General features: G+C 41.0%; 1 protein-coding gene across 3 annotated transcripts in view; it reads left to right on the top strand.

Annotated features, from left to right (window-relative positions):
* The window catches only part of LOC134075074 (E3 ubiquitin/ISG15 ligase TRIM25-like), a 44029-nt gene extending 21618 nt beyond the window's left edge, over nucleotides 1-22411 (top strand). For all 3 annotated transcript variants that reach the window (XM_062530536.1, XM_062530535.1, XM_062530537.1), the window contains 2 exons: nucleotides 10411-10870; nucleotides 16635-22411. In XM_062530536.1, coding sequence (XP_062386520.1) covers nucleotides 10411-10870; nucleotides 16635-17180 — 1006 coding nt within the window. In that variant the 3' untranslated portion in view covers nucleotides 17181-22411. The remainder of the gene's footprint in view (nucleotides 1-10410; nucleotides 10871-16634) is intronic.
* Nucleotides 22412-26770: the final 4359 nt, after the last annotated feature.

The raw sequence follows: 26770 nt of genomic DNA, 5'->3' as shown, positions 1-26770 counted from the left end.
TGTAAGTGTTGGTATGAATGTTGAGTCATGTTTCATGAATCAGTCATGAATGCTTCATGTGCAGTTCATGACAGCTGTTATGAATGTGTTATGAACGAACCCGTCAAGTAAAGTGTTACCGAGTTTTTCGTACCTTAAAATAATGTTTCCAAAATCATTTCAGCAGTTTATCAACTCGTAACAGGGTGAACGACTTTCAATTTGCGGCCCTCTATCGGCTATAAACGCACTATGTAACTTTACGAGTTGGGGTAGTGTATCTGTAGTTCGATGAAATGAGACATCAGAAACTACAAATTTGACTTGTTTCGATGTCGCAATACATCAAACTTTCATAAAATCCTGCAAAATATTCTACCTTGTCTGTTATTTGCTGGATAAACAAATAGTGTGTGTGCGACAGAGGAAAAGTGCTTTAGTGTTTGCTTTAACATTAACATTCCCTGTAACATTGTATGATAAAGTTAAATTAGTTTGACTCCTTCCGCAATTATGTTGTTGTATGGAATAAAATAACACTGTATTTTCAAATAACAGACTTTATTTTGTTGTATGTGCTTTGGAAATATTTCAGCCACCACTGGTGGCCTAATGTAGCCTGGGCTACTGCAGTGGATAGCTAGTGAAGGTAATGGTAACTCTTTCTAATATGACTTTCTTCTTATGACTTACACCTAGGGGAAGGGGGTTTATGTTAGTGTGTAGCTTTCTCACTCTGAGAACAAAATCTCCACTTCACAAGCATCTACATACACCAAACTTTTCAGTCTTATACCCAACTAAGTTTAGAAGGTTTTTACAGAGGGGTTTGTTAATATATTATTCTTAGCCTGATTTACATGACATTTTATTCCAAAGAACATGGCGAAAATGGATTTTTTTTAAAGGCTGGTATAGTATTTTCTGATTTACTGAATAACTAAACGAGAAATCCATAATTCCCTCTCTAAAATACTTTTCATCTCTTATGTCAACAAAATGAAAAAAAAAAAAAAATGAAACTGGCTTTATCCAATGTTCAGATTGTATCTTTTTCTTTTTTTCCAAATGTATTTTATTGAGCATTCAAGATACAGGTACAGTCATCAATACATTTCAGGCTCTTTTTTTGCTTCTAAATATGCTCACAAAGTCAAAGAGGATATTGTATGGTGATAGAACACAACAGACAAAACATAACAAAACAAGACATTGCAAAGTCTATCAATGTAAGGTAGGCTCTAGTTGGGGCCAACAGGATTGCAGACAGCGAGTAAAGCCTACCTTACATTGACAGATTTAGAAAAGATTTTTGAAAGACTACAGTCTCAGATCCTCTCACATCTAAAGACAATTCATTGACTTTTTAGTCACAGTATAGTCACAGGCCAGTCTCAGATTAGGATTTTGCAAAGACTGTGGGTCACTATTTACAAGACTGCTGCTAGATTCCTTCAAATTATTTCCATCGTGCACTAGGCTACACGTCATCATCAACAGGAACTCACATGATAGCCTACTCATATCAAATTAATTTTTTCGCGTTTCTGCAGCATTGTTTGATGTGTGACATCACTAACAGATATAGAGTTGTTCTGTCACATAGAATAGCAGACTAATACATTTTAAAAGAAATGAAATAACAAATAATCATATAGGCTACAGCTGTCGCCTATTTTGCCCCTTCCTGTTTCGTGTTCAACCGGAGTCACTATTGGTTTTTAATGTTCACGTCACTATTTGCATGAGCCACGACTGAAAAGACTTCCGATAATATCAAACATGTTTGATATTGTCGTAACGGCAAAACTAGAAAAAGACTGACTCCGACAGACTTACAGTAAAACCGCTAAGATTGGCACCTTACACTAAACGATTTAGATGACGGGAGCACGCCGAGATTCTAGTACAACTCCCAAGATTTCCACCCGATTTTGGAAATTTAGTCGCCGACTGTTAAAACAGACCAAAATCGTGCAATGTAAGCCAGCCTAAAGTCGCATGGGGTGGATGATCCTTCTGCTCCTTCTGCGATTCCGATTATTCTAATATTATGTCGTCTAGACCTCCCTTCTAAGTCCTCACATTTACTGACTAATTTTCACCTCATAATTCAACCGTGTTACTTGACACTGAAGAGTCAGATTGTATCTTTTTAAGTTTATGCAAATCAGTGCATATTTAATTACATCATACCTAATTTGCATATTCAAACATTACATTTCAGAAAATGCGTAATACATTTATTTTTCAGATTGATTTAAGTAATCAACTGGTGAAGTTGCATGGTGATATCTGCTTGTTAATTTTTTTTTACCCTATTTCCGCCTTATATTCAACACATTGGACAAGAAAGGCTTAATATACGAAATTGCCCAAGGGATATCACCGGGCACCCTCTTAATTCTTAAAGAGGTACCCCTAAGTCTACTAGATTCTGCAAAAAAAAAAAAAAAAACCTTTAACAGACAAAACCAGGTCTGACCCCATGGCTGCCTGACTAAATGACGTGCTAGGCTACTTCAAGCTCTTGCCAAATCCGGTCGGAAGAAGAGTGAAAACATCCTTGCCACCAATAAATGCCTTCAAAACCACCATTCTCTTTTCATCTTTTAAAGAATGAACACTTGATAGATTCGACAAAACGGTTGAAATAGCAGAATCAATGTCAGCACAAGACTCCTCGCTGCATGCCGCCATTGTTGTTTGAATCAGACAGTCACTTCGGCGCGTCACATCTATGAAATCCCCTTTGGCCCTCCTGATTGGTTCATTAGCCTATTTTTTGCTCCCTGGAAGGAGTTTGCATTGCCCTCAAGTCCAGACCCTTGTGTGGAGCTCAGCGAAACGCCTCTGGTGGAGCATGACGGAACTACAAGGGTCTGGCGAGAGTCAGGCTAGCCTAGACTACCACAAAGTTGCTGAAAGTATGTTATTTCAGGTTAATTTGCATAGGCTACAAGTTTAAGCAAAGTCCTGTCGGAAGGACACCTATCGCCCTCTTACGTGTACGTGTATGTGTCACTTATAGTAATTTCTGTACAAACTAGACTAAGACGGCAGATTAGTAAAGAAATGCAAGCACCCACACCATAAGTATATCTAAATTAGCTATGTACCAAATATGACATTTTACCGTGACTCAGAGCTGTAGTGTTGTAAGCTTGCGTGTACAAAACCGCTAGCTAGCGAACATCGCTAGCCATTCCCATTCACTTTCCATTACTGTGCTAACTTTAGCTAGCTCAGTTAACAGGCAAAATGAAATGGTTTATTACGTATCCGAAAGTGTGTTGTATTGGCATCACACACAAGCCACAACAATACCATAAAGAAAAGTTTGTGTTTTATGTTATTTCAGGTAAGTTTGCAACAACATACAAGATTCACCAAAGTCCTTAGCTACCTAACTAGCGAACATCACTAGCCGTTCCATTCACTTTCCATTTACTGTGCTAACGTTAGCTAGCTAGCTCGGTTAACAAGCAAAGTGAAATTGTTTTATTGGCATCACACGCAAGCAATGACAATAGAGAAAAGTTTCTATGTTGACTAGGAGACTAGAACTAGGGCCATAAACTTGGTAGATGAGCTGCAGGCCTGATATGATAGAGTGCAGGTGTGGTGCCTGAATTCAGGCTTGCAGCTCGGCCATGTATGATGTGAAGAAAGGCTAATCTCTACATTGTCTTTGAATGTATTTGATAATTTCAGGCACAGATCATTTCCTGTCCATCAGCCCTGGAGCTGTTCTAAAATCTTGCAACTGCGACTAGCTAATGGATACTAGCGACGGCTTGCAACTGTGGGCACTGATGTGCAACATTTAATTCACACCTCTGCAATAGTTTTGTCTCATCTAGGGATGGCGAAAACTACAAATTTTCTTGACCGACCACCGAGGCTCATTAGCCGGTTGAAACCGGTTAACCGATTCGTTTAAAATAAATTATGCTATTTGAAATAACAGCCATGCAATTTCCCAACTCTCATCTCTTTGTCCCCCGCTCATAGGCCTACACACAGCCCCGGCGCCACCCTTTCACTCACGTCACTTTTTTTAAATCCCCTACTACAGCGCCAAACATGAGTCCTGCAAACCAAGGAGCTTGTAAGTGGAGGACAAATGGTTCCTTCGCTCCGAAAATGGTTTGGGAACAAGGTGAAGCTCATTTGAAGCTGAAATGGCCGCGGCTCACTTATGAAAATGACACCTTATCTGTTACAATTGATGACCCTTCCTGAAATGTAGATGTAATGTCTTTCCAAATCTAAGCCCATCTTATGCGGAAAGTTGCCTAGACTGCAACACGATAAAACCCAATGGATAAAACAGCGCACTTCCAGATTGCAAAAGATGCACCGGCCACCGCTGTGACCTCGTGCCAAATGATTTTATTGGTTTATTACATAGCCTAGCCTACAAGCAGGCGAGTTATGAAACATTGAGTGTGAGGGATAAATTGTTCACTTCCCGCAAAAAAGATCTTCTTGGAATGAGATGGCTAGCTGTAGTAACGTTTAGTCCACTGTGTTTAGCCTAATTTAAAGATGCCTCTTTTTTTTTGACCGATTAGCGACAACTTTGGTCGGTTAACGTGGATACGGTCAACCATCGGTCAAACAGTCACCGGTTAACATCCCTAGGCTCATCACAGATCTTTGGTGTGAATTGGGAGGTTTTTGATGTCCGATGGCTACTGTAGTTCTAATAGGTTGCCATATAATCCCTAACCACTATTGGGAAAATTTCACAATGGCCGCGTTTCCCAAGCGCGACCTTTCTTAAGGACTTAAGGCTCCAAAGAAGGAATCGCTAAGAAAGAGCGCTAAGATACGGGTGTTTCCCAAACGCGTTCTTAACTCCCTTCTTAGGAGAATCTTAAGATCAAGCCAAAGAAGCTTCTGAAGAAGCTCTTAACACTAGAAGCGCCGCGCCGTTCTGACCCACTTATACCTAGAAGCGCCGCGCCCCGGTCATTTGACCGCTTTGACGACCTACTAGAAGCGCCGTGCTGTTGTGAACTACTTAAAGCGCGGCGAGGCGGTCAAATGACCGCTGAGTCCTTAGACTGGGAGGCTTTTACTTACACATAATGATCGCTAGATGGCGCTTCGTGCACGAATGAAATCGTTTGGTCATAAATTCAGTTTGCACTAAGCCATGTGTCATTCGTGTCAGACCGTGTTGTTGATAATCTGTGGTTGTTTGTTTCATTATGACATACAGCACGTTTGAGTTATCTGTTCATGTATTTGTGTTGATTTGTGTTGTTTGAGGTAAAAACGTTGGAAGAGTTCTTGAACAAACCTTAAGCAAACTTGACTTTCAACTAAAATGCTCTAAAAGTGAATGTGGCTAGTTCTAATTCACTCCCCAAATTCACTTCTATTAATTTAATAGGTTCGCGCCGCCGAAAATGATCGGACCTAGTCACCTGGAACAAAGAGCCTAACAGTCTGGTTTCAATTACACAGTAGCCAGGATGCCGCATTTTACAGGCTACCGTGGCTACTTTCTAAAACAACTTTCATTCATTTAGGGAGAAGCATCTTATAGGGTCTAGGCTAGCTACCTCGGAGGGAGGGAGATAGAGAGAGCTATGCTGAGCAGGCATAGGCGTGAGAAGTAGCATAGGCCTAATTTAAAATAATGAGTGAATGATATTCTCCGTTTTGCGAATGTGTAGGCTATGTTTGAGATGTCTGCTGAAAAAAAGCTATAGGCCTGTTTCTACAATTTAAGCTAACTTCTATGTGAATTCGAGATTCAGCATTGAGACACACATTTTCACGTAGATGATAAGCAAGGTAATAGCTCAATGGTTAGAGCTTCGGCTTCACGACCCAAGGGGTGTTGGTTCGATTCCCAAGCTATTCATGACGGAAGTCCTTTTGAACAAGGCATCAATAAAATAGGCTATATTCTATTCTTTTCTATTCACATAACTACACGCGCGCTGGCGAATTCGAACATTCTGAAACGCGCATATGCGATGAAACATTGCGCATTCTTCCACGAGTTGCCTAAACAGTCAGCCTACAGACTAGTAGGCAGGGACAGATAGATGGGGTGGGGGTGGGGAGGCAGTTAATTGTCCATTGCCTCGGTGATGTCTGTAGCCTAGCCTAGACGAGTGTATGGGGGCAGGGGGATGATCGGTTTCAAATAGGCTGCAATGGATAGTGTTATGTAGCCTATAGACCCCGAAGCCATTTGCTTTGAGAACGGCTGGCTGATGAAGTTGTTGGCTGGCTAGCTGGCTCAGCCAAAACCTTAATGCAGCCGCCAAAGTTTTCATGACTGATAATGGCTTTAGTTGCCACTTCATGTCTACAGATGTGTATATTGTATTAGATATCAACACACAATGTTATTGTATTGTTTTGGACAACGTTCTGCACGTTTCACTTCAATGTAGACTGCATGCGTTCATTGCGTTGTGAACGCGCAGCAATCTCTGGAAAGGAAACGGTGGAAGTCGCAGCAGTAGCCTAATAGCCTATCACGCTCAATGCTGTAAATCCATCTGTTCCAGAATATTTGGTTCATATCATCAATCTTTGGTTTTGGTGTTTGTGCAACCGTGCCCTGACGATTTAACAGAAGTCTGAGTAACGTAGGAATTAGTAAAGTATGTAGGCCTAAGGTGAGATCAAAACCAGGCTAGAAGTAGTTCTACTTTGTTTCCTTCTTTTCCCCATGTCATTTTCATTGGTCGTCAACTCACTGTGAGTCCTGTGTATCGTAGCAACGAGCACATACTGATGTGGTGTGTCCAGTGGGAAAATCTCATGCAGGCCTAGTTTCTAAGCTATCGTTTATTTTTTCGCGTGTCACTATGATATAAATATTTTTAGATGCAAAAAGTCTAACTGGCTTAGTCAAAGTTTGTCAGATGGCGGCAGAAAATGATTGGCTGGCGAAATGTTTTTTCGTTAATGGTAGGCCTAAACATATTGTGATTCATCCGTTTATTTCAGATAGGTTGTTATTAAAAACCATTAACAAAAAATAATTGTTCATCGACGTTGAAAAACGGTCATTGCATGAGAAAACCAGGCAGAGGTGGGAAGATGGGGGTCGGCCAAATCGGCTCATACTTTGTACCCTCCTGGCACGGCGCACATTATGTGTGGCCCAATTAGACGACAATTGTTTTTGAATCAGAAGATGGTCCTCTGTCCAGCAACAGTAAAACCATCCACCAAAGCCACTGCGAATGTGAGATAATGCCTCCTAAAAATGACCAATTTTAGAGGGATGAAAATTCTGCTTTCAGTGGTGCAGATAACCCCCTAGTGCACCTTTTGGTCTTTAAAACTATTCTACCTAAGCTCTATGGAAACATAAAGCTCATGTTCATATCTTTATCAGGATAATCAGGGTAGAAATGGCAATTTCAGTCATTTTCAGCCATGAATTGTTGGATTTTTGAGGTTCTCTGAGAGGGGCCCCAGAACTCCACAGCAAAAAAAGAGTTTGAGGGTTTTAAATATATGGCTGTTCATAGTTCCACATACTTATCACATATACAAAGTATGAGCCGATTTGGCCGACCCCCATCTTCCTACCTCCTGTTGGTTTTGCCTGGTTTTCTCGTGCAATGACTCTTAACGAGAGCTGTTCACCACGGTGGTGCTGAAACTGAATCAATCGATGCCAGGCAAATCGATCACCCACCCCTTTATAAGCGCACAAGTCACACACAGCGCCCCATGTTCCCCCTACAGGTGCAATTAGGCTACGCATGTATCGTGTGTGCGTGCGTGTGTGCAGGCCCGGGTGGCTAATCGGGAGATTCGGGTGGATTACCAGTGGGCCGTTAACGTTTTGGGCCGGTGTGAATATCGTGAGCTTAAAGGGGACATATTATGCAAAACTCACTTTTTGCGGGCCTTTGTGTTCATATTTAGCAGCGAGCAGCGTAATCAATACACGCAGCCGGAGGCGTGGCCAGCCCAGAAACGGCTCAATTTGGGAGAGACCAATTCTAACCTCGTTTAAAAAGAGGTAGAATATGTCCCCTTTAAATATATTGTTTCTGAAGATAATTTGCTGCGCCCTTGCGGCACTTCTGCAGCCTAGTGTTAATTTTGTCACCTATTTTTAATTTAGTCATAGTCTTAGTCTTGTGACGAAATGTTCTTTTTAGTCTTAGTCATATTTAGTCATTCAAATATCATTTTTGTCAGTCTAGTCTTAGTCGACTAAAAGTCTCATAATTTTAGTCTCGTTTTAGTCAAAAGAAAACTCAAGGTATCTTAGTCAAGTTTTAGTCAAAACATTTGAGTCTTTTTTATATAACAAGATACTTTTGAATAGGCTACTATTTCAGTCAAATAGTGTTTCAGCTATGTGTTTCACACATCTCAATTTTCCCCCAATAATGTCCAGAGCAGACCCAAAGTATAGGCTTACGAATGTTTTACTCCGCTACACTAGATAGCACTATGCGCCTAAACGCAGTTCCATATACGGATGGGTGTTGATACGTTTTTATCAATATCGATGGCATTATCGATTCTGCCTATCAATCCAATTCCTTATCAATTCTCTTATCGATTCCCAAAAAATGTAGGTGCACCTACATTTTTCATTGCATCGCCTTTAACGCCAAAAGGTCACCTTTTATCGCTCTCCTTTCATATAATGTGAATGATTTTTTAACAATAAGGCGTAGAAAAAGCTTGTCTTTATTTAAAACACAATAAGGAATATACATATTCTTTATAAAGAATTATAAAGATGTATATATAGCCTACAGTGTATATATATAGGCTAATATAATATAATTCTTTGTATATTCTAATCTATACTACTGACATTTCTGATATTCATGACATTCATGACTATTCATATTACAACTCTGCCTCTTTAATTCAGCTGTCGGCTTGAAGCCTCAAATTGTAAACAAAGTAGCATAGTTGGCTAGCTTATTATACAGTAGTCTACTGGTTGGACTGTTCAGTTTCCCCACGTGTGTTTAAGTTGCAAGGTAGGCTAATACTTTTTCTCCTTGGGACAGGCCCTTTTGAGTCTTAGTTGGAAAACATTGAGATGATCAGTCAACTTGAATGCAAGAGTTTGAATCAAATTTGTGCAGTAGCCTACGCTATGATGCTACCCGAAATTAATTATAGGCTAATGTAGCTAGTTGTCTTCTATGCGTCATTTCACGATTGTGAATGTGCATGTCGAGGGGCGGGTGTCCATTGAGCGCGCACCGCACGAGAGAGAGAGGGAGAGGGAGAGAGAGCCTGGGCTGGGCTGTGTGGTTGCGGCTCCTTACGTTTGCCAAAAAACTCAAACTAACTGATAAAACAGGGTGATTATCAATATAGCCTAGGTCTATTTTTTATTAGCTCAGACCATTCATATATTAACTCATGCACGACACATCCCATCTCTCTTATAGATAGTGTGGTAGTAGGCATGTGATGTAGGCCAGTCTACTTTATTAATATCCGAGAAGATGTAACCCTCCAGCCCATGTGGCCTGCGAGTGGGGTGCACATATGCATTAATGTAAACCGGACTTTTACATCGCAGACTTTGGCAACGCCAGTACAGAGTACTGTAGCGGGTGAAGCCTCATTGGATTAGGTTCTTCGTTCAATTACATTTAATTTCCTTTATCCGTGGAATGCCACAGGGCTGTTGATGTTTTTTGTATGTGAAGTATTATAAACTCATATGCAGATGTGTTGAAAACTTAAACGTGTAATTCAATATTATTTTTTTAAGTCTATGTTTCTTGCGCCAGTGGTCCACAGCCACGAGTGCATTGCAACATTGAAAATTTTTTTATTGTTTAAAAAAGTGGAGGATACATTTCCCTGACACAGCTTGATCACTAAAGCCTAGAAATCTAGGTGCCCCTAGCGGCAGGTTATGATCACTGAGCATTTGATCGCTAAGGAGGCTGTTAAGAGTGGGTCAGCTTGATCTTACGTTTCCTTCTTAGTGAAAGATCTTCTGAAGCTAAGAGCGACTCTGGGAAACACATTTTTCTTTCACAGCGTTCTTAAGAGCGCTCCAAAGAAGATCTTGGCGTTAAGAGCTTCTTAACGTGTTTGGGAAACGCGGCCAATGAAAGGTACACGTCAGCAGGTTCATCCGGGTCATACACAGCAAAATAAACAAAGAAAATGTGTGTGCTTGCTGTGACAGCTTCCTTGCCGTGACATCCGCTTTCGTATGGCCGTCTTGTGGCAATTCAACAGCCCCTGTCGATGACGCAGTGGTTCACTTAAATAGCGTGAACGTGGGCCATTCACCTGTAAGTACTCTGGTTCACAGTGTAATTGGTGCGGGAACCAGCACCGGCACCATTCTGGCCGGCCTGAAAACACCCTATGTGAATAATATTGAATCTTACAGTCTTGCATATTGTATTGACACAAATGTGTTTTATTTCTGTTGGATAGCCTGTTAACAGAGGACCACTTCAGGTGCTCTGTGTGTGCAGACATGCTGAAGAACCCCGTCTCCATCCCCTGTGGACACAGTTACTGCAGGCAGTGCATCACCTCATGCTGGGCCCAGCCTAACCATGCAGGACACTATGCCTGTCCCCAGTGCTCACAGCCATACAGCTCCTGTCCTGCACTTAACACAAACTCCATTTTAGCAGAGGTGGTCCAGAAGCTCCAGCACTTCAGTCCTGTTCCTCCTGCTAACTGCTACGCTAGTCCTGGAGACGTGGCTTGTGATTTCTGCACTGAGAAGAAACTCAGAGCTGTGAAGTCCTGTCTGACCTGCTCTGCATCCTTCTGTGAAACTCATGTCAGGCAGCACTACACAGTTCCAGCACTTCAGAAACACACACTGGTGGAACCTGAACACCAGGAGGAAAAACATGATTTTAAGACCGGGAACTTTAAAAAGGTAAGATATGATTAAATACAGTAAGTTGCTTTAGTGGCTGTTGCATCTGCAGATATTGCCCAGGTGCAAATAATCAACATTAGGCTACTATTTACACCCGGGTGTAAATAGTGTCTATAATCAACAATGCTATTTACACCCGATGTCTAACATCCATGTACACTGTCAGGCCTGTGTATTTACCAGCTTTACAGTAATTTAGTATTTAACAGTTTGTAGCTGTTTCGCCATGTCTGGGTTACTTACAATGTAGGCTATGGTGATTATACAAATATTAGGCTGATGAGTGGTCATGTGGTAGCTTGATCAAAGTTTTCAGTTGTCTTCCAGGCAGCGCTGCCACTGTTGACCTAAAGACACTTAATCCTACTCCTAACCCTAACCATAACCTTAACCCATGCCTAACCCCAGCGCCTTGGGGGCTCAAAACACCAAGAAACCTTTCTACTCACAACTACTGAAGCCTACTTCCACTCAACTGTACTCATAACTGAAATAAAACTAGTCAATCTTTGACAGGTTCAAAAAGCACAAACTCTTATTTGCCGCGAGGTAACATCATCTAAGTTCATACTTTGCCATGCAAAAAAAAAAGGCATGCTTCAACTGAGATTCGAACCCTGGATCACAGAGTAGTAATCCGACCACATCTCCACTACACTAGACCCCATTAGATTAAATTGTGAGACTGCTAATGTTTAAAGGTGGTTGCTAGGTAACGGTAAACATACTAAAAGATCGTATTTCTTGATTTTTCTTACAAACGGACCATTTTGCCCGTTCATTGAACAAAGTTTATGGAAATTTAGCACCACTTTCCCATCTAAAATATTGTTTTAATAATCCTAAATGGTTAGATTTAGGACTTAGGTAGGCCATCTCCTGCCAAGATAGTCCTGCCAGGGTTAGCACGCAAGCACAATGTTTTTGTTGTTACGTCACAGGGTGTAAATGGCTCAGTTGTGTGGCCAAGGCTATTTGTACCAGGGGTGCAAATAGACACTCCGGAAGAAAAAACTAATTTGCATGACATGACATTGGGTTGGTGGTGGTCTAGCTGGTTTGGGATCTGGTCTTCCATGTGGAATGCCAGAATGTGGTGAGTTGATAGGAACCACTGTAATCCACTGTGTACACGAGCATGCATTTGCTCCTGGATAAGAACATCTATGAACAACTAAATTACAAAAAATATGATGATGCAACCAGAAGAATTGAGCCTTGACGTATGTGAAAGATGCTAAGACTAAAACTGAACAGCAACAGACACCATGGAGAACCCTAGCATAGAGCCCCTCAGCAAGAAAGACCTCATTCTGTTCACATGCAATGCTAACAAAGTGAAGGTTTATTACAGTATATGTCTAATGAATTAGTTCTCTTGCAGTCAAGTCCACTCAACATTAACCAATGGGAAGTTCATCTCTGATGATCCGATTGACCTGGACCAATTACCAATCATTTGTCTAGGGAAATATGTTTGCATGATTTACACTATACAGTATAAGGCAGTGCCTACAAAACAGTGGCAACAATCCCAAAGGAAAAAAGGTTTTCAAGACATCAAATTTCTCGAAAAGGAAAAACATGGATGAATTCTGATGCTGCCCTACCCCCTGTGGCCGTGGCATCCCTCTCACAGATGGACAAGTCATGGCTCACAAAGTGCCCGGGCAGTTTCGCACCTTAAAGCAATAGTTCGGAATTTTGGACATAGGACCTCATTTCCAACTCAGTCTGGGTGATATAGGTTGGTGAAGACCATTTTCAGTGAATTTCTGCCCTTCCTATGAGTTGCAGCGTTCATCTCGTGCTAATCTGGTGCCAAGATAACGCAAGTCAACGGTAACATCCAGCCTGCCACTGAAAACACTCCACAGAACACCCGAAACAAATACATTTTAACATCAGACTATCGATGCACATGCCTAGTGTTGATAGAACCATGTTAGAAATAAAACGAACCTTGCATCGCATTGCAATAGCCTACTTTGCTCCCTGTATGGCAGTGGCAGATTGATATTGAGAAACTAGTCCCTCAAAATGTAATAAATCATTGAGTTGCAAGGTTAGTTTTATTTCTAAAATTATTCTATCAACACGGACATAGTCCGACGATTTAATTGACTTGTCTCGGGTGTGCGGTGGAGTGAGTAAGACTGTTGTTGATGTCAGACTGATGTTACCGTAGAAATGTGTTAGCTCAAAACCAGCGTTAGCAAAGCGGGACGCTGCAACTGAAGGAAGGGGCTAAACGCGATAAACGGGGGACGGGTAGCTCTGCACTCATTGGATAGCCCAAATCAAACATAACAAGTTATTGGCCCCAGTCGTGGCGTGACTGGCTTGGGCACCTGCACCGCACGCCGGCGACCCGGGTTCGATTCCCGCCCCGTGGTCCTTTCCGGATCCCACCCTACTCTCTCTCCCACTCGTTTCCTGTCACCCTACACTGTCCTATCTGATTAAAGGCGAAAAAAAGCCCAAAAAATATCTTTAAAAAAAACAAAACAAAAAAAAAAAACATAACAAGTTATTGGCTGTCAGTATCTGCGAAATCTAAGACAATGAAATATGTGGCAGGGTAGGCTATATGGAGAACATCCTCCCTCGTTTTTAAAAATAATTCCTTCAAACTGTATGCAATGAACAGCTGGGGAAGTGTGTCGTTAACCCAACGAGCAAACAGACATTTTTAAACAAACGCGAACAACATCACCCAAACATGCTGTTTTAACTTGGTGATAGTGAAACTGAAGTTTTCCCACATATCCACGTTGGTCTAAGTCAGGGGTCGGCAATTAAGTTTGGCCTCGGGCCAGATATTTTCCGAGCCATTACATAGCGGGCCACAAGTTCACAACCAAAACGATGGCTAATATAATTAATTAATATCGGAGGAGGTAAAAATGATAGGCGCTCTTGAAATGACAGAGCAGAGACATTCAAGCAGGCTGATGTAGGTTAAATTTGTCGACTGGTCATTGGGGGCGCTATTATATGCCTGTGTCTTTAAAAAATAAAGAAGAGAAGAGAAAAGTTAACAGCGAAAACAGGATCTTTAATGATGAATGGACAGAGAACTATGCCTTCATCCTCCCTAATTGTATTAATGCAAAGCCCACATGCCTGATCTGTAACAACTACTAACGAGGGTGTCTCTGCATGCAAAGAGTAGGCTACAAGACGGCACCACGAAACTAAGCATGCTAATTTAAAGGTTGCGTTCCTAAATCACACGCACGCTATTAATGTTTGAAACTCGTGTTTTAGGCTACTTTTCACAGTTCTATGTGCGTAAATTGCCTGTTTGATGTCAGGCCTGTTTAAAAGAAGTCGTGTTTTAATTATCACCATAAGCCTATGTCCGTTGTTTGAATGACAACATGTGTTTTAGGGACTAGCTTGGAATTTGAGAACCAGCGAGCGCTGTCCACTGACTTCATTTGTTTTTGCTTGTTGTGCGTTCACGCTGCACCTCGCTGCGTGCTTCTTCACTCGTAGCCTATTCAGATGAAACAAATATCTAAGCATTTAGATTGATTGAAATTCTTCTGTTCTGGAAAGTTACGTTTCAAAATAAAGAGCATGTTTGAGACTGGCAGTCAGATTTTTAAAAAGTTTTTTTTTTTTTTTCATTCTCTGGTTCAAAAGATCTCACGGGCCAGATGTTTTTTGCTTGCGGGCCGCATCTGGCCCGCGGGCCGCCTATTGCCGACCACTGGTCTAAGTGTTAGTTAAGAAATAGTTGTGTGAATCCTTGATAAAACCTCCGTTTCAATAGCTAAGAGAAACGAAAGGCCAAACTGCATGAACAAATTATTCATTCATAGCCATAGCGTTTCTGTTGCAATCAAAATCAACCTAAGCCAACACGGTCTCACACCCAGCTCGTCGAACGAGGACGCATGCAGCCGTGAACCTCACTGCTGTTCATCTGTCAATCATCACGTAAAGCCCGCCCTGACAATGTGATTGGTCCGAACAGCTCTGTATCTCGAATAGTAGCAGCTGAACGGAGGTCACAGGTGCTCCTAAATGAAAAAGTTTAGGAGCACAGAAAAAAAATTAGGAGCACTATGAAATTTCCTTGAAAACCTTCTTGCCTTAAGCAGGATACAGATCATTCACAGCAGTGGCAATCATAGTCTCTGCTCAAACCCTACACACACAGAAAATGGCTTGTCTTGTTTCTATTTCATATTTTGAATTCAGAATTTGTATACATTTTGTTAACAATTTATAGCATTTTAGGATCTGCATAATTACTTATAGCTTAAAATATTCAGTAAACTGAATACTTCATATTGATTTCACTTGTCTTTAATGATATTACAGGGGTGGTGTGTAGGTCTAATTGAGTGCCTGTCACTTTTAGATGTACGTGAACATAATTAGGTTTCATTCGGTTTTAGGAAAAGAGTCAAGCATAGTTCAAGGATACATCATGTTTTCATTAAATAACTTAAATGTTCAAAAAACTAACAAAGGTAAAGACAAATATTTCTGGTGTAATAGAAAAGATGAGTGTCCACTGTCCAGTAACGTTAACTTGATTTAGCCTACCATGGCATGGCATCGTGAGTTGTCACTTTTTCCTTGGTCATGTTTAATTGGCGGGGTGCTTAACTTACTCTACCATGACTCGTCTTGGAGTTTGGTAGGCTATATCTGTTATATCCAATGAGTGACAACCAGAGCTCAAAATAAAACGTTACGTATTCTCCTGATAACGTTAGTGGAATGGATTTAATGTGAACGTAACCTCCATACAAAGACGCAGAGTGGCTATATGATGCGCACATTTGCAATGAAAATGTTCCGCCTTTTTAAAGCAGGTGTAGCCTACACCAAATCGTGGTTAAATCCATCATTTAGACAACAGAATCAGTCGGATTTCTTTTATAGAAGTCAACCAGGCCTATGTCAAATGCAGGCTGGGGTGAAGCTAACACGGTTTCCACACCGTGTTTATCAACCGTGATAATAATAATATTTGAAAGGAACACGGTAATTGTAGGCTATATAGACAACATTCTTATCATCAGTCACCAACTGATAACGAACAGATTGAAGAAAAATAATGGTTTTGGAGTGACATTTCTTGCGTGTGTGAGAGACAGCGAGGTTGATGCTGAAAGCGTGAGTTTCCAGCCAGGAGCGTTAGAGTTGTCAACTATTAAATTTGTATACAGATGCGCGAAAATTGTACTAGCCTATACTTTGATCCTCTTGGTGTGGATTTTTAGGAGCAAAATGTGAATAAAGGGTTGAATTCAGTACTCGCACCTGTGCTCCCATTTCATATTTTCAATTAGCACTAATATATATTTACTCGCATTTGCGACAAGCTGCTCACAGTGTACAGCCCTGGTCGTAACGGCAAAACTAGAAAAAGACTGCCTTCGACGGACTTAAAACGGCTAAGATTGGCACCTTACACTAAACGATTTAGTTGATGGGAGCGCGCTGCGATTCCAGTACAACTCCCATGATTTCCTCCCGATTTTGGAAATTTAGTCGCCGACTTTTAAAACAAATATTCAAATGCAAAAATATTCCCCTAGATGAGTAATTGGTTTCGAGCGATGACGTCCTCAGAAGAAGACTTCCCATTGGTTGACATCTTGTGCTAGCAGTTCTCTGAAGGAGGTTACCGTTTGCTGTGAATGGAGTTGTGATCTGTGTTTAATAAATTGTTGTAATCTATTGTAAGCCTCCATACCATGGTTATACTGTATACATACTCTTTTCCTTTTCATAGGATATTGAACAAACATATGAGTACATGTTTGAAAAGAAGGACAACATAGACGATCTGTTGAGTGGAAAGGACTGCACAAGGACTCGGATCCAGGAGTGTGAACAACTGTATGGTAACATATGTATGAATCTTTATACATTTGATGACCTACTGAAGCAGCAGATGCAGGAGATGCAGAAACTGCAGGAGCTTCGAAAATCATCACAGAAGCAAACTCAGCAGAATCTGTCGGAGCTGAAGGTAAAGTGGAAAGACCAGTGGCAGGTGACAAACAAGCAGCAGGACCAGCTGGTGCAGCATTTCCAGGAGCAGAGAAAGGAGCTGATGAAGCAGTGGCAAAAGCAGGTGGAGCGGTGGAAGCAGAAGTGGCAGGAGTTTTGGGAGCAGATGGAGCAGGAGCCACAGATGAAGCAGGAGCCACATATGGAGCAGGAGCCACAGATGGAGCAGGAGCCACAGATGAAGCAGAAAAAGCATGTAAAGCAGAAGAAGCTGAAGAAGTTGAAGGTGAAGCAGGAGCAGCAGATGAAGCAGGAGCAGAATTAGCAAGGGCTGCTGAAGCAGTTGGAGGAGCCTGAAAGTTCCTGAAATTGTTGTAGAAATGTTGTGAAATTGTTGCAGATATTCAAATCTTTCAGCTGTTGCCAGTTATCAACAACTGCTCATACTGTAAGCATGATGGATACATCTACGCTGCCTTCAATGTTTCTTTGAAGGCAGCTTTTTATACTAATATTTGATTTGGACATCCCTTGATGCTTTGCTGCACCCAAACACTGTCTTTCTATTCTGGACACAGCAATAGTATAATATTGTATTTACAAGAAGAGAAATAATACAGTACTGTATATCCCCATGTCTTAAACCTCAGACACACCGAAAATGAAGGGAAGTAAAGTAATATGCTATTTGGTTTTATGAAACGTTGTTGATATCTGAGCTGAACAGACAATCAATTTTTACCTCTCCTTTCCATGTTCAAACCCAAGTTCCTGTGGCCATTACTTACCTAATGGTCAGGCAGTCATGGGGTCAGACCTGGTTTTGTCGGTTAAAGTTTTTTTTTTTGCAGAATCTAGTAGACTATGGGTACCTCTTTAAGATTCAAGAGGGTGCCCGGTAGGGATGCACGGATCCGATATTTGGATCGGATATCGGCCCCGATATGAACAAAATAGCTGGATCGGGGATCGGAAAAAATGAGCAGATCCATGGCATGGGCCGATCCAAATTTTATTTTGTTTTTAAAAAAGGCTGAGCCATGATGCGCAACCAGCCATTTAGCGCCGCTGTAGCAAACAGCTCACTGCTGCGGGTTAGAGTGTGCCTCACCTCACTGTGTGCTCCGAGTGTTTAAATTCACGGATGGGATAAATACAGATACCAAGTGTATGTCATGGGATCAAAATAATATCTACACTAACCACCATTTATCATAGATTAATTACGATCTTCATGCGTTTTGTTGCATTTAGGCAACACGTTTAATGTGTAACAGTCAACACAAAATAGGCTACTCAAACTAAAAACATTGTCATTTTCATATTTGTATAAACTGTTCTTGGTATCAAGACATGCAAATGTTCAAGTTGGCTGTTAAAACTGATAAAACTTACAACTCCAAGTACCGTTTACCACCATTCAAACTCCGTGTGAACTAATTAGTTTATCGTGGAGAAACTGAGGGACCCTACCACTATGAGTAAGAGGGTTTTGCGGGTGACACCATTTTGGCAGGGGTGTTTCAATGTATGTCACTAATATGGGATTTTTATCTGCAAAATTGTTTTGATGGGAGAAAATTAAGCATATGTTGAGTTTCATGTCAGCTAGTTAGATTTATTATTTAGTAATAACTGTGAACTTGAATTTGAATGCTGTTCCACGTTGCTGCTGGTGCACAACTGTTTATTTTTAATACATTTAAACTAGTAATATAATCAATAATGATGATGATGATGATGATAATAATAATAATAATACATTACCTTTATATGCAAGTGTTATTTTGTTAGATTTTTTCTTAGGAAAGTAATGTTTAGTTAGGGAAAGAATGTTTTAGTCAAGCCTGATGCCTTAAGTCTTTTCCACATGGTGAGGTATACAGTTTATAAATTAACAATGATATCGGATCGGTATCGGATATCGACCGATACGCAGAGCCCAGGCATCGGTATCGGTATCGAGACTAAAAAAGTCGGATCGGTGCATCCCTAGTGCCCGGTGATATCCCGGGCACTAGGGAGAGACAAGAAGATTTCCGTCTTCTCTCTTCGCTACCTCTCTCTATCGCCCTGTTAGAAAGTAGTAGGCTACATTTGGCCTGTCACGTTTAATTGATTTGGCCAATCACAATCAAGGCATATGACATCCGCCTCCAACACAGATGAACTTGTAACGGCAGTTTGAAATTTGTGGCGGAAAGAAGTAGCCTATTTCTACAAACAAGACTCACTTACATTTGCGAGAAAAAAATTCGGCATGCGAACGAGGATAACAAAACAGACGCACATGTGCAAGTGCTTCTTGCAGCCCACAATAGGCTACGTGCAGGAAAGGCTCTCTGTACGCTCGTGTGTTTCCGATGGAGCCAGGTGTGTTTGAGCCTGCCGCTATTGGTAATGCAATTACTGTCTACACCAGGGGTACTCAATAGGCGGACTCCGATCCGGATCCGGACCCAAACGTAGTGACATCCGGACCGAGCAAAAATCGAGATTTTTTTTTTTCATAGTGATCCAAGCGAGATTTCATTGGTTTGATATTTCTACCTGTGTTTCCGATCACTCATCTACTGTAGCTCGCGCCCAATCCTAATGTCCTATCAGTGGTTGAATAACTTACATCACTATGACAACTCTTGTAGCTGCGAGCGTCTGCGAGTGGCCTATCGGTCCATTCCATTGGGCTCACCCACAGGACACCACCAGAAAGCTAGCGTAAGCCTAAAACAACGATTTACGAGCGGTATTTGTTTCTTTAGCAAGCCAAGCAAATATCACGGTGTGCTCCAAAATTGACAAAAAGCGAAAGTTGGTTTCCGAAAATCGTGAGTTCAGACAGAGTAGCCAACGTCAGGACTGGCAAATATGCATTGCTGCATGCGGGGAGCACGAACGAAACCAATGTGTTTAATCTCTAACTAGCACTCCAAGAGCGCAGACCTTCGCCAAGCGCCTCCTGGATTCCAAATGGTGATCCTGATCACTCTCAAAATGTAATTGTTTCTTCCTTAAGAAACAAGTTATCTTGCTAACAAACAAACAGACAGACAGAAAACATAACCTCCTTAATTGACGGAGGTAGCCTAACAAACAAACCCTGATGAAAACATAACTGGCGGAGGTAATGAGACAGTTGCACTTGTCAAAAGTAGAAACTTGAAACGTCATTATGAAACAAAGCAGAATTATCCACAAACCTTTTATTTACTGCCTTTTTATTTAGCCTACTTTTTTCTAATTTTCGAAATGCACTGTTCCGGACCCTGGAAAGATTACAAATTTGGGGAGTGGACCTTTTGAGTTTCTAATTGAGTACCCCTGGTCTACACCGTTGGATGCTGCACCTGGGAATCAGCACGTTACGACATGTCCATATACTTTTCTATTTCCACATAGATTTTCATGATCCTACTACCTACCCCACATAATAATAATAATAATAATAATAATAATAATCTTTATTTATAGAGCGCTTTTCTAAACATAGTTTCAAAGTGCTTAACATATGAAATAATAAACAGAACAAAAAATAACACAAAAATGAAGTGACTAAAAACAATACAAATAATACCATAACAACATTGGCAAGAATGAAGAGAAAATAAAAAGTTTATATTGATATTCATGTATATACATGAAAATAACACAAAATACAAACATGCCTTGTTTTATTGTTATTATTGTCATGGTTATTTGTTGTGGAGACTTCAAATTGTGGGAAAACATTAATTAACTGCCGTATTTGAAGAGGAAATGGTGACTGATACCAAGTGAAAAAGATAAACAGTTTTTTTAATACCCTAAATATCACACTTAATGCACGTTTTTCCAAAATTGAGGGCCCTTTCGAGTGTCAAGAGACATTTAGTACAGACTTTAAATTGTTTACACATGCTTACTATGAGTTGATCTTCCACCCTAGACAATTTGGGGAGGCTAGGGAACATATTTGTCAAGATATTAATGCCCAGACATGGCATGTGTTTTTCAAGCTGTAAAAATGAAAGAATTTCAAGGTCTAAAAAAGATATGAAGACAGATGATTTCCACAGAAATATTTCACAGACCTTGGTTTTAGGACCCATTGATGATATACACAAAGTTTGAACAAAATCTGAGACGGTGCAGCAACAATCTTATCTGATTTGACACGGAATGACCCATATGCTGTTCCTGACATTTTTATAGAATGTTTAGTACCGATAACGTAACAATCTAGCGGGAAGAAGTTTGATACTGATAAGATATTTGAGGGAGCACTTAACAAACTACAGCAACGTCACCTCTCAACGTCAAGGTGCGGGAACAGAGCATCACGGCCATTAGCTGTTGACGATTGTTAGCTGCTAATCGAGTTAGCAGCTAAGTCAACTATAAGTTCATATTGTTCATTTCATGTGCACATATCTCCCACCTGATAAGTTTTATCCAGCTACTCCTGCTATTTTGGTCTTTCAGGAACCACTGAGGAGCAAAACAAACAGGCATACTGAGTTTAGCACAAACTAACATTAGCGATCTTGCTTGCAAAGATAGTGTTGAAATTTGGAGGGACAATGACAGTGAGGTGACTTATGCGACAAATGTAGTCTGTTATCCAAACGTTATTTTAACAGCATTTAACTGGACAATATTTTTGCATTAACATTTCATATTTAGTTCCTAAATCAGCATATGTAATGCAGGTCATACAAGGACTGGGAAAAGAAGATATCTATCCCCTCTCATGTTAAAAGATTGATGCTTAAGGTCCCATGGGGAAAACGGAGGGGGAAAAATCGGGGCGTGACTTACGAGCTCTATGGACAGTGTGGTGGTTTTCAGATTATGTGATGTTTTAGTCAGAATTCACAGGATGCATTCATGGTTCATAAGCTTTAACATTGGGCCTACTGCCCTTGATCTTAGTGTGGTTCATAGGCTTTAACATGGGGCCTACTGCATATGTTCTTATGTGTTCCTGTGTCTGACATTTTTCTGCAAACACCAGCATCAGCATTGGCATCTATTTTGGCTGAATGTGCTTTCTTCTAGACTAACTTAACTGATCATCTAAACAAACCAAAGAATGATATGGGATGAAACGCCATATTAGGGCTGATCCTCATGGTCAAGGGAGAGGAGGTGTCATCCGCTGGCAGGGTCCGAGACAGGACAATGTGAGGCACACTGTCCTAGGCATCAGACAACTCGCCACACACCTAATTCGGGCCACTTTGCAACAATCATCCATAATAGAGATGTCAAGAAGGGAGTTGCCAAGAGAGAATCTATATCATCCCACTGACATATCAAAAGCAAAGAAAACACAAAAAAATTGTATAAACTTTATTATACGCTGATTGGCTAAAAGAATATGGGGTGATGCGACCGGGGACGCCAAGAAATGTGTTTCAGGTATATAAGATTAGACCCCCGCCATCACTGGTAGGACGTTCATCAGGATGGCCAGCGGATGACACCTCACCTTCTCCCTATTGTCTTGACTATCAGCCTGAAACTTTGTTTTCGCTGTAATATCATTGCAATATGGGGAATAAAGATCAACAGTCTACAGAAGTCTCGTGTCTGTATTGTCTCCTACGAACGCTTTGTTCCAGAGTGCTATTTAGTATATAGTTAAGTGTTAAGTAGTAATTAGTGATAATGGATTCGCATAGTGGACAATTTTTTCCAGGACAACAGCCTAGGTTAAACAACGATTACTTCCGCATTTATGAGCGGTAGCGAAATCTAGGGTGGTCTTTTTTTAGTGTCTAACCTGTAACATCAAAAAATCGATGTTCATCAGATAGCCTATTGTATGGTATGCATGTCCATAGTAGCGATATATCTGCATGCAACATAGTTAAAAGCGCCTTCGAGTTTCAAAATGTTTGAAGAGGCGGAGCTGCTCCAGTAGATTCTCACACGTGAGATGACTTCGTTTTTCAAGATAATTGATTGGTGAGTAGTCAGTAGGATTAGTCAGAGGGCGGTGATTTTTCACGATTTGAGCTATAAGTTAGCACATAACCTGCTCCCGACCAGGTTTGGTTGCGAGCATAAGATGCCATGGTGATACAGCGACGCTAAAACAAATCCACTTTCGTATGACAGCATACCCTGGCTTTGAGCGCAACATAGCCTACCTCGCTAAGCCACTAATTGAGCTTAGGACACCCCAAAGCCATCGATATCTCAAAGTTGCGATATTGACTCCCGTGTACAAACAATGGCGGCACATCCGGTATGTCATGGTCGTTGAAAGGAACTATTCTCATTGAGAATGAATGAATATCTCAGGTGTTATAATAAGACTTTTCTACATGACTTATGGTCGTGTGCATAATAATGCATTTTCATTGAGTAATATATGTATGTGGAAATGCAGTTTATAGTAATTTTCATTGAGTATTTACTGTAAATATTAATGCGATCGCTGCTGTCAATCCCGTAGTAAACCAGGGACCAAGGGAACTACTGAGGCTACCCACTAACCACGTGACCGCTCTAATCTGGCTTTAACCCTCTATGGGACTTATTAAGAATATCAATGAAAAAAATGCAAACACCTTTGATTTTAAGTCTATCTAGGCCTAAAATAAATTTCCCGAGCTCACTTTCAAAAATTGACCTCTGACCTTTATTTTGGGGTACCGTCATTTATAAATGACTATGTCCCATTTATATAATTTTTCACGATTTGTCAATGTAAAAACCAATTCATTAACGATAAATGGATTAATTATTCATGGACATATTTAATTGGAAATCACTTGATTAATTTAATTTCAGGATCTTTCTAAACTAAACAAACAAAAATGCAAAAAAAATTGTCCGTGCATGATGAATTTTGAGTATATACCATGTTGATTCAAGTCATAAAACGTCTCTTCACCTGTGTGCTAGATGGGTCCCTTGTTGCTTTTCATATCACTGGTGAAACTCAACCAGACATTTATTTTGTGGTGAAGCCCAGCCAGGTGAACATCACACTTACTGCACTTCACTCATGTTTGGTCAGGGCAGTTGTCATTTTTGCATCAGCCTTGTTTTTCAGTGCACTAAGGCCAGTGGGCAGTGCAATCCTCCCTGATCTATACATATGGGAGTGACTCCCTCTTCCTTTTTTGATGCCAATGAAAGGCTCCATTCCATTCTATATACAGTTCAGAGGAATACATTTACATCATTCTGCACAGAGTAAAGGTTTGTCTACAGTACAATGTGTATAAGAGACACACAGGAGAACACCTGCCTAAGTAATAGGCTGGCAAATGCAACCTTCCCTTTATACGTTGGATAGACCATCTTCCAGATAGGGACTACCTGTAGGTAATGGCCATGGATCCCTGATCCCTGATCAGCGACAACCAAAAGCCTATCCCTGGTTGAAAATTCTCCTCACTGCCTTACTTTTCACTCTCATCCTACCCATCCTCACTACCATCGTTCTCACTTTTGGTCATACCTGATGCTGTGTTCCACTCTTACAACTACATTATCTTCATTGCTTATTTCACTGTCCTTACTGCCCACAGTAATTGGCATAGCTGTTCTTTTCAACTTGACATAAATCTTGGAAACACCCTAATACACATGTGTAAATAGTCTGATGCTGCATCACAACAATAGAAAACTAGACTGAGTCATTACGGAAAATTCTATCCCTTAATAGGACTTTGTCAGTTATACATGACATGGACTTGTTAAAGGTTTTAAAGAAGGTTTTTTAGATATATTCATTTGAAATGATTAAAATAGTTAAAAAACAGTCAAATCACTTCCTGTGGACATTATTTGGGACGTCTCAGACCTTGAGGGCACATAGTCATCACCGCAACATTATTGCAGAATGTTCAAAGGATACAGTGGTGACGTGTTGGTAACAGCAGGGGATGCTGTTTTAGATAATGCCACCATTTTACTACTACTACTACTAGCTTATTGGATTGTTTATATTGACACTATTTATTGTTTGGACAAAAGCGTCTGCTAAGCACCACCACCATAACCATAACCATACTACTACTACTACTAATATGTGCCTTTGATGACAATTAGCTGCCTATATAGCACAGTGGACTGTAGGCTAACCTCCAATGCTTCAATTTGGGAGATACTGTCAGAGATACTCAGAGAGACTGTCTTCTCTGAATATATCAGATATCCTTCATATTCAGTTTGCATACTTCTATTTTACATATACTTATTGTACTGCTTGGTTGAATTTCCCATTGTACTGAATAATTTAGAACGATATCAACACCCATGAAGTAGATCCTTGTGAATACGTGCATGTGTATGTGAACAGATGTCTCTATATGTGTGTGTGCATGTATACAAATATGTGATCATATGTGTGTGTGTGTGTGTGTGTATGTCTGTATGCATTTGTGTGTGCATCTGTTCCTGCTGTTCTCTGTCCTCCTCTCCTGCTGCTCATCCCTTCTTCTTCTTTTGCAATCTCTTTTTCCCTTTCACTCCTATCCATTCTTCCACTCCTCTGTCCTCTTCTTTCCTGTCTTTTGGACATGGAGCAGCTCTAAGACCATTGCAGTGGCCCCGGGCCTTCATCCACTCCAACAGCAGGAAAGCCCTCGTCAAAACACCTGCCCACTCATGATAACATGCTAATCACACATTCCCTCTGAGAGATTAAGAAAGAGAGTTAGAGAAAGGGGGAAGGAAAGATAGAAAGGAGTGAATAGGTGTGTGTGTGTGTGTGTGTGTGTGTGTGTGTGTCTGTGTGTGTGTGTGTGTGTGTGTGTGTGTGTGTGTGTGTGTGTGTGTGTGTGTGTGTGTATGTGTATGTGTCTGTCTGTCTGTCTGTCTGTCTGTGTGTGTGTGACTGTGTGTGTTAGAAAGAGAGAGAGAGAGAGAAGTAGGGTGATCTGGGTGGATAGATACGTAGACAGATTGAAAGACAAAGCAACATGAAAAAGTATTGACCTGCTTCCATCTGCTCCAATCAACTGCTCCTCCCTCCACCCAGAGCAGAGGGAGGGAGGGAATAACCAGGGGACAGAATGACACACACACACGCAAACACACACACGCACATATGTACACATACACACATTCACACTCACATGCACATATGAGCACACACACACAGACACACACACACACACACACACACATATGTACACACACACACACACACACACACACACACACTAAAGAAATAGGAGAGGAGAAAGTGAGAAACACACAACCACTCACACTTTATAAAACAGGATGAGAGGAGAAAGCAAGAATCTCTCATTTTCTCTCTCTCTCTCTCTCTCTCTCACACACACAGACACACAGTTGTGAGAAATAGGAGAGGAGGGGGCGAGATTGAATGGGAGATGTTGGAGAGGGAAGTGGGAAAGTGGGATGACAGGCGGATAGATGAGTGTATAATCCCTCTATGGATGGAGGAGGAGGGGGAGAACAAGGAAGGGGGAGGAGGAGGAGAGAGAAAAACAGAGAGAGGAAGAGGAGGAGGATAGAGAGAAAGACATGGGTGAAGAAAGGTGACGTGATGCAGGAGAGAGAGTGAATGAGACATGCTGTTTACAGGAGAAGTAAGCAAGACATGCTATCTAAAGGAGGAGTGAGACGTGCTACCTAAAGGAGGAGTGAGACGTACTATCTAAAGGAGGAGTGAGACATGCTAAAGGAGGAGTGAGACATGCTAAAGGAGGAGTGAGACATGCTGAATGAGGAGTGAGACGTGCTAAAGGAGGAGTGAGATGTGCTAAAGGAGGAGTGAGACGTGCTATCTAAAGGAGGAGTGAGACATGCTATCTAAGGAGTGAGTGAGACATGCTATCTAAGGAGTGAGTGAGACATGCTATATAAGGAGTGAATGAGAGAGCACATAGCCAAGTGAGAAGCTTGGGAGAGATCATACACAAAGCAGAAGAGAAAGAAAGACAAACA

The sequence above is a fragment of the Sardina pilchardus genome, unplaced genomic scaffold (assembly GCF_963854185.1).
Source record: "Sardina pilchardus unplaced genomic scaffold, fSarPil1.1 HAP1_SCAFFOLD_159, whole genome shotgun sequence".
Lineage (NCBI taxonomy): Eukaryota > Metazoa > Chordata > Actinopteri > Clupeiformes > Clupeidae > Sardina > Sardina pilchardus.
The sequence above is the reverse complement of the archived record's forward strand: the minus strand, read 5'-3'. Positions and strand labels throughout refer to the sequence as shown.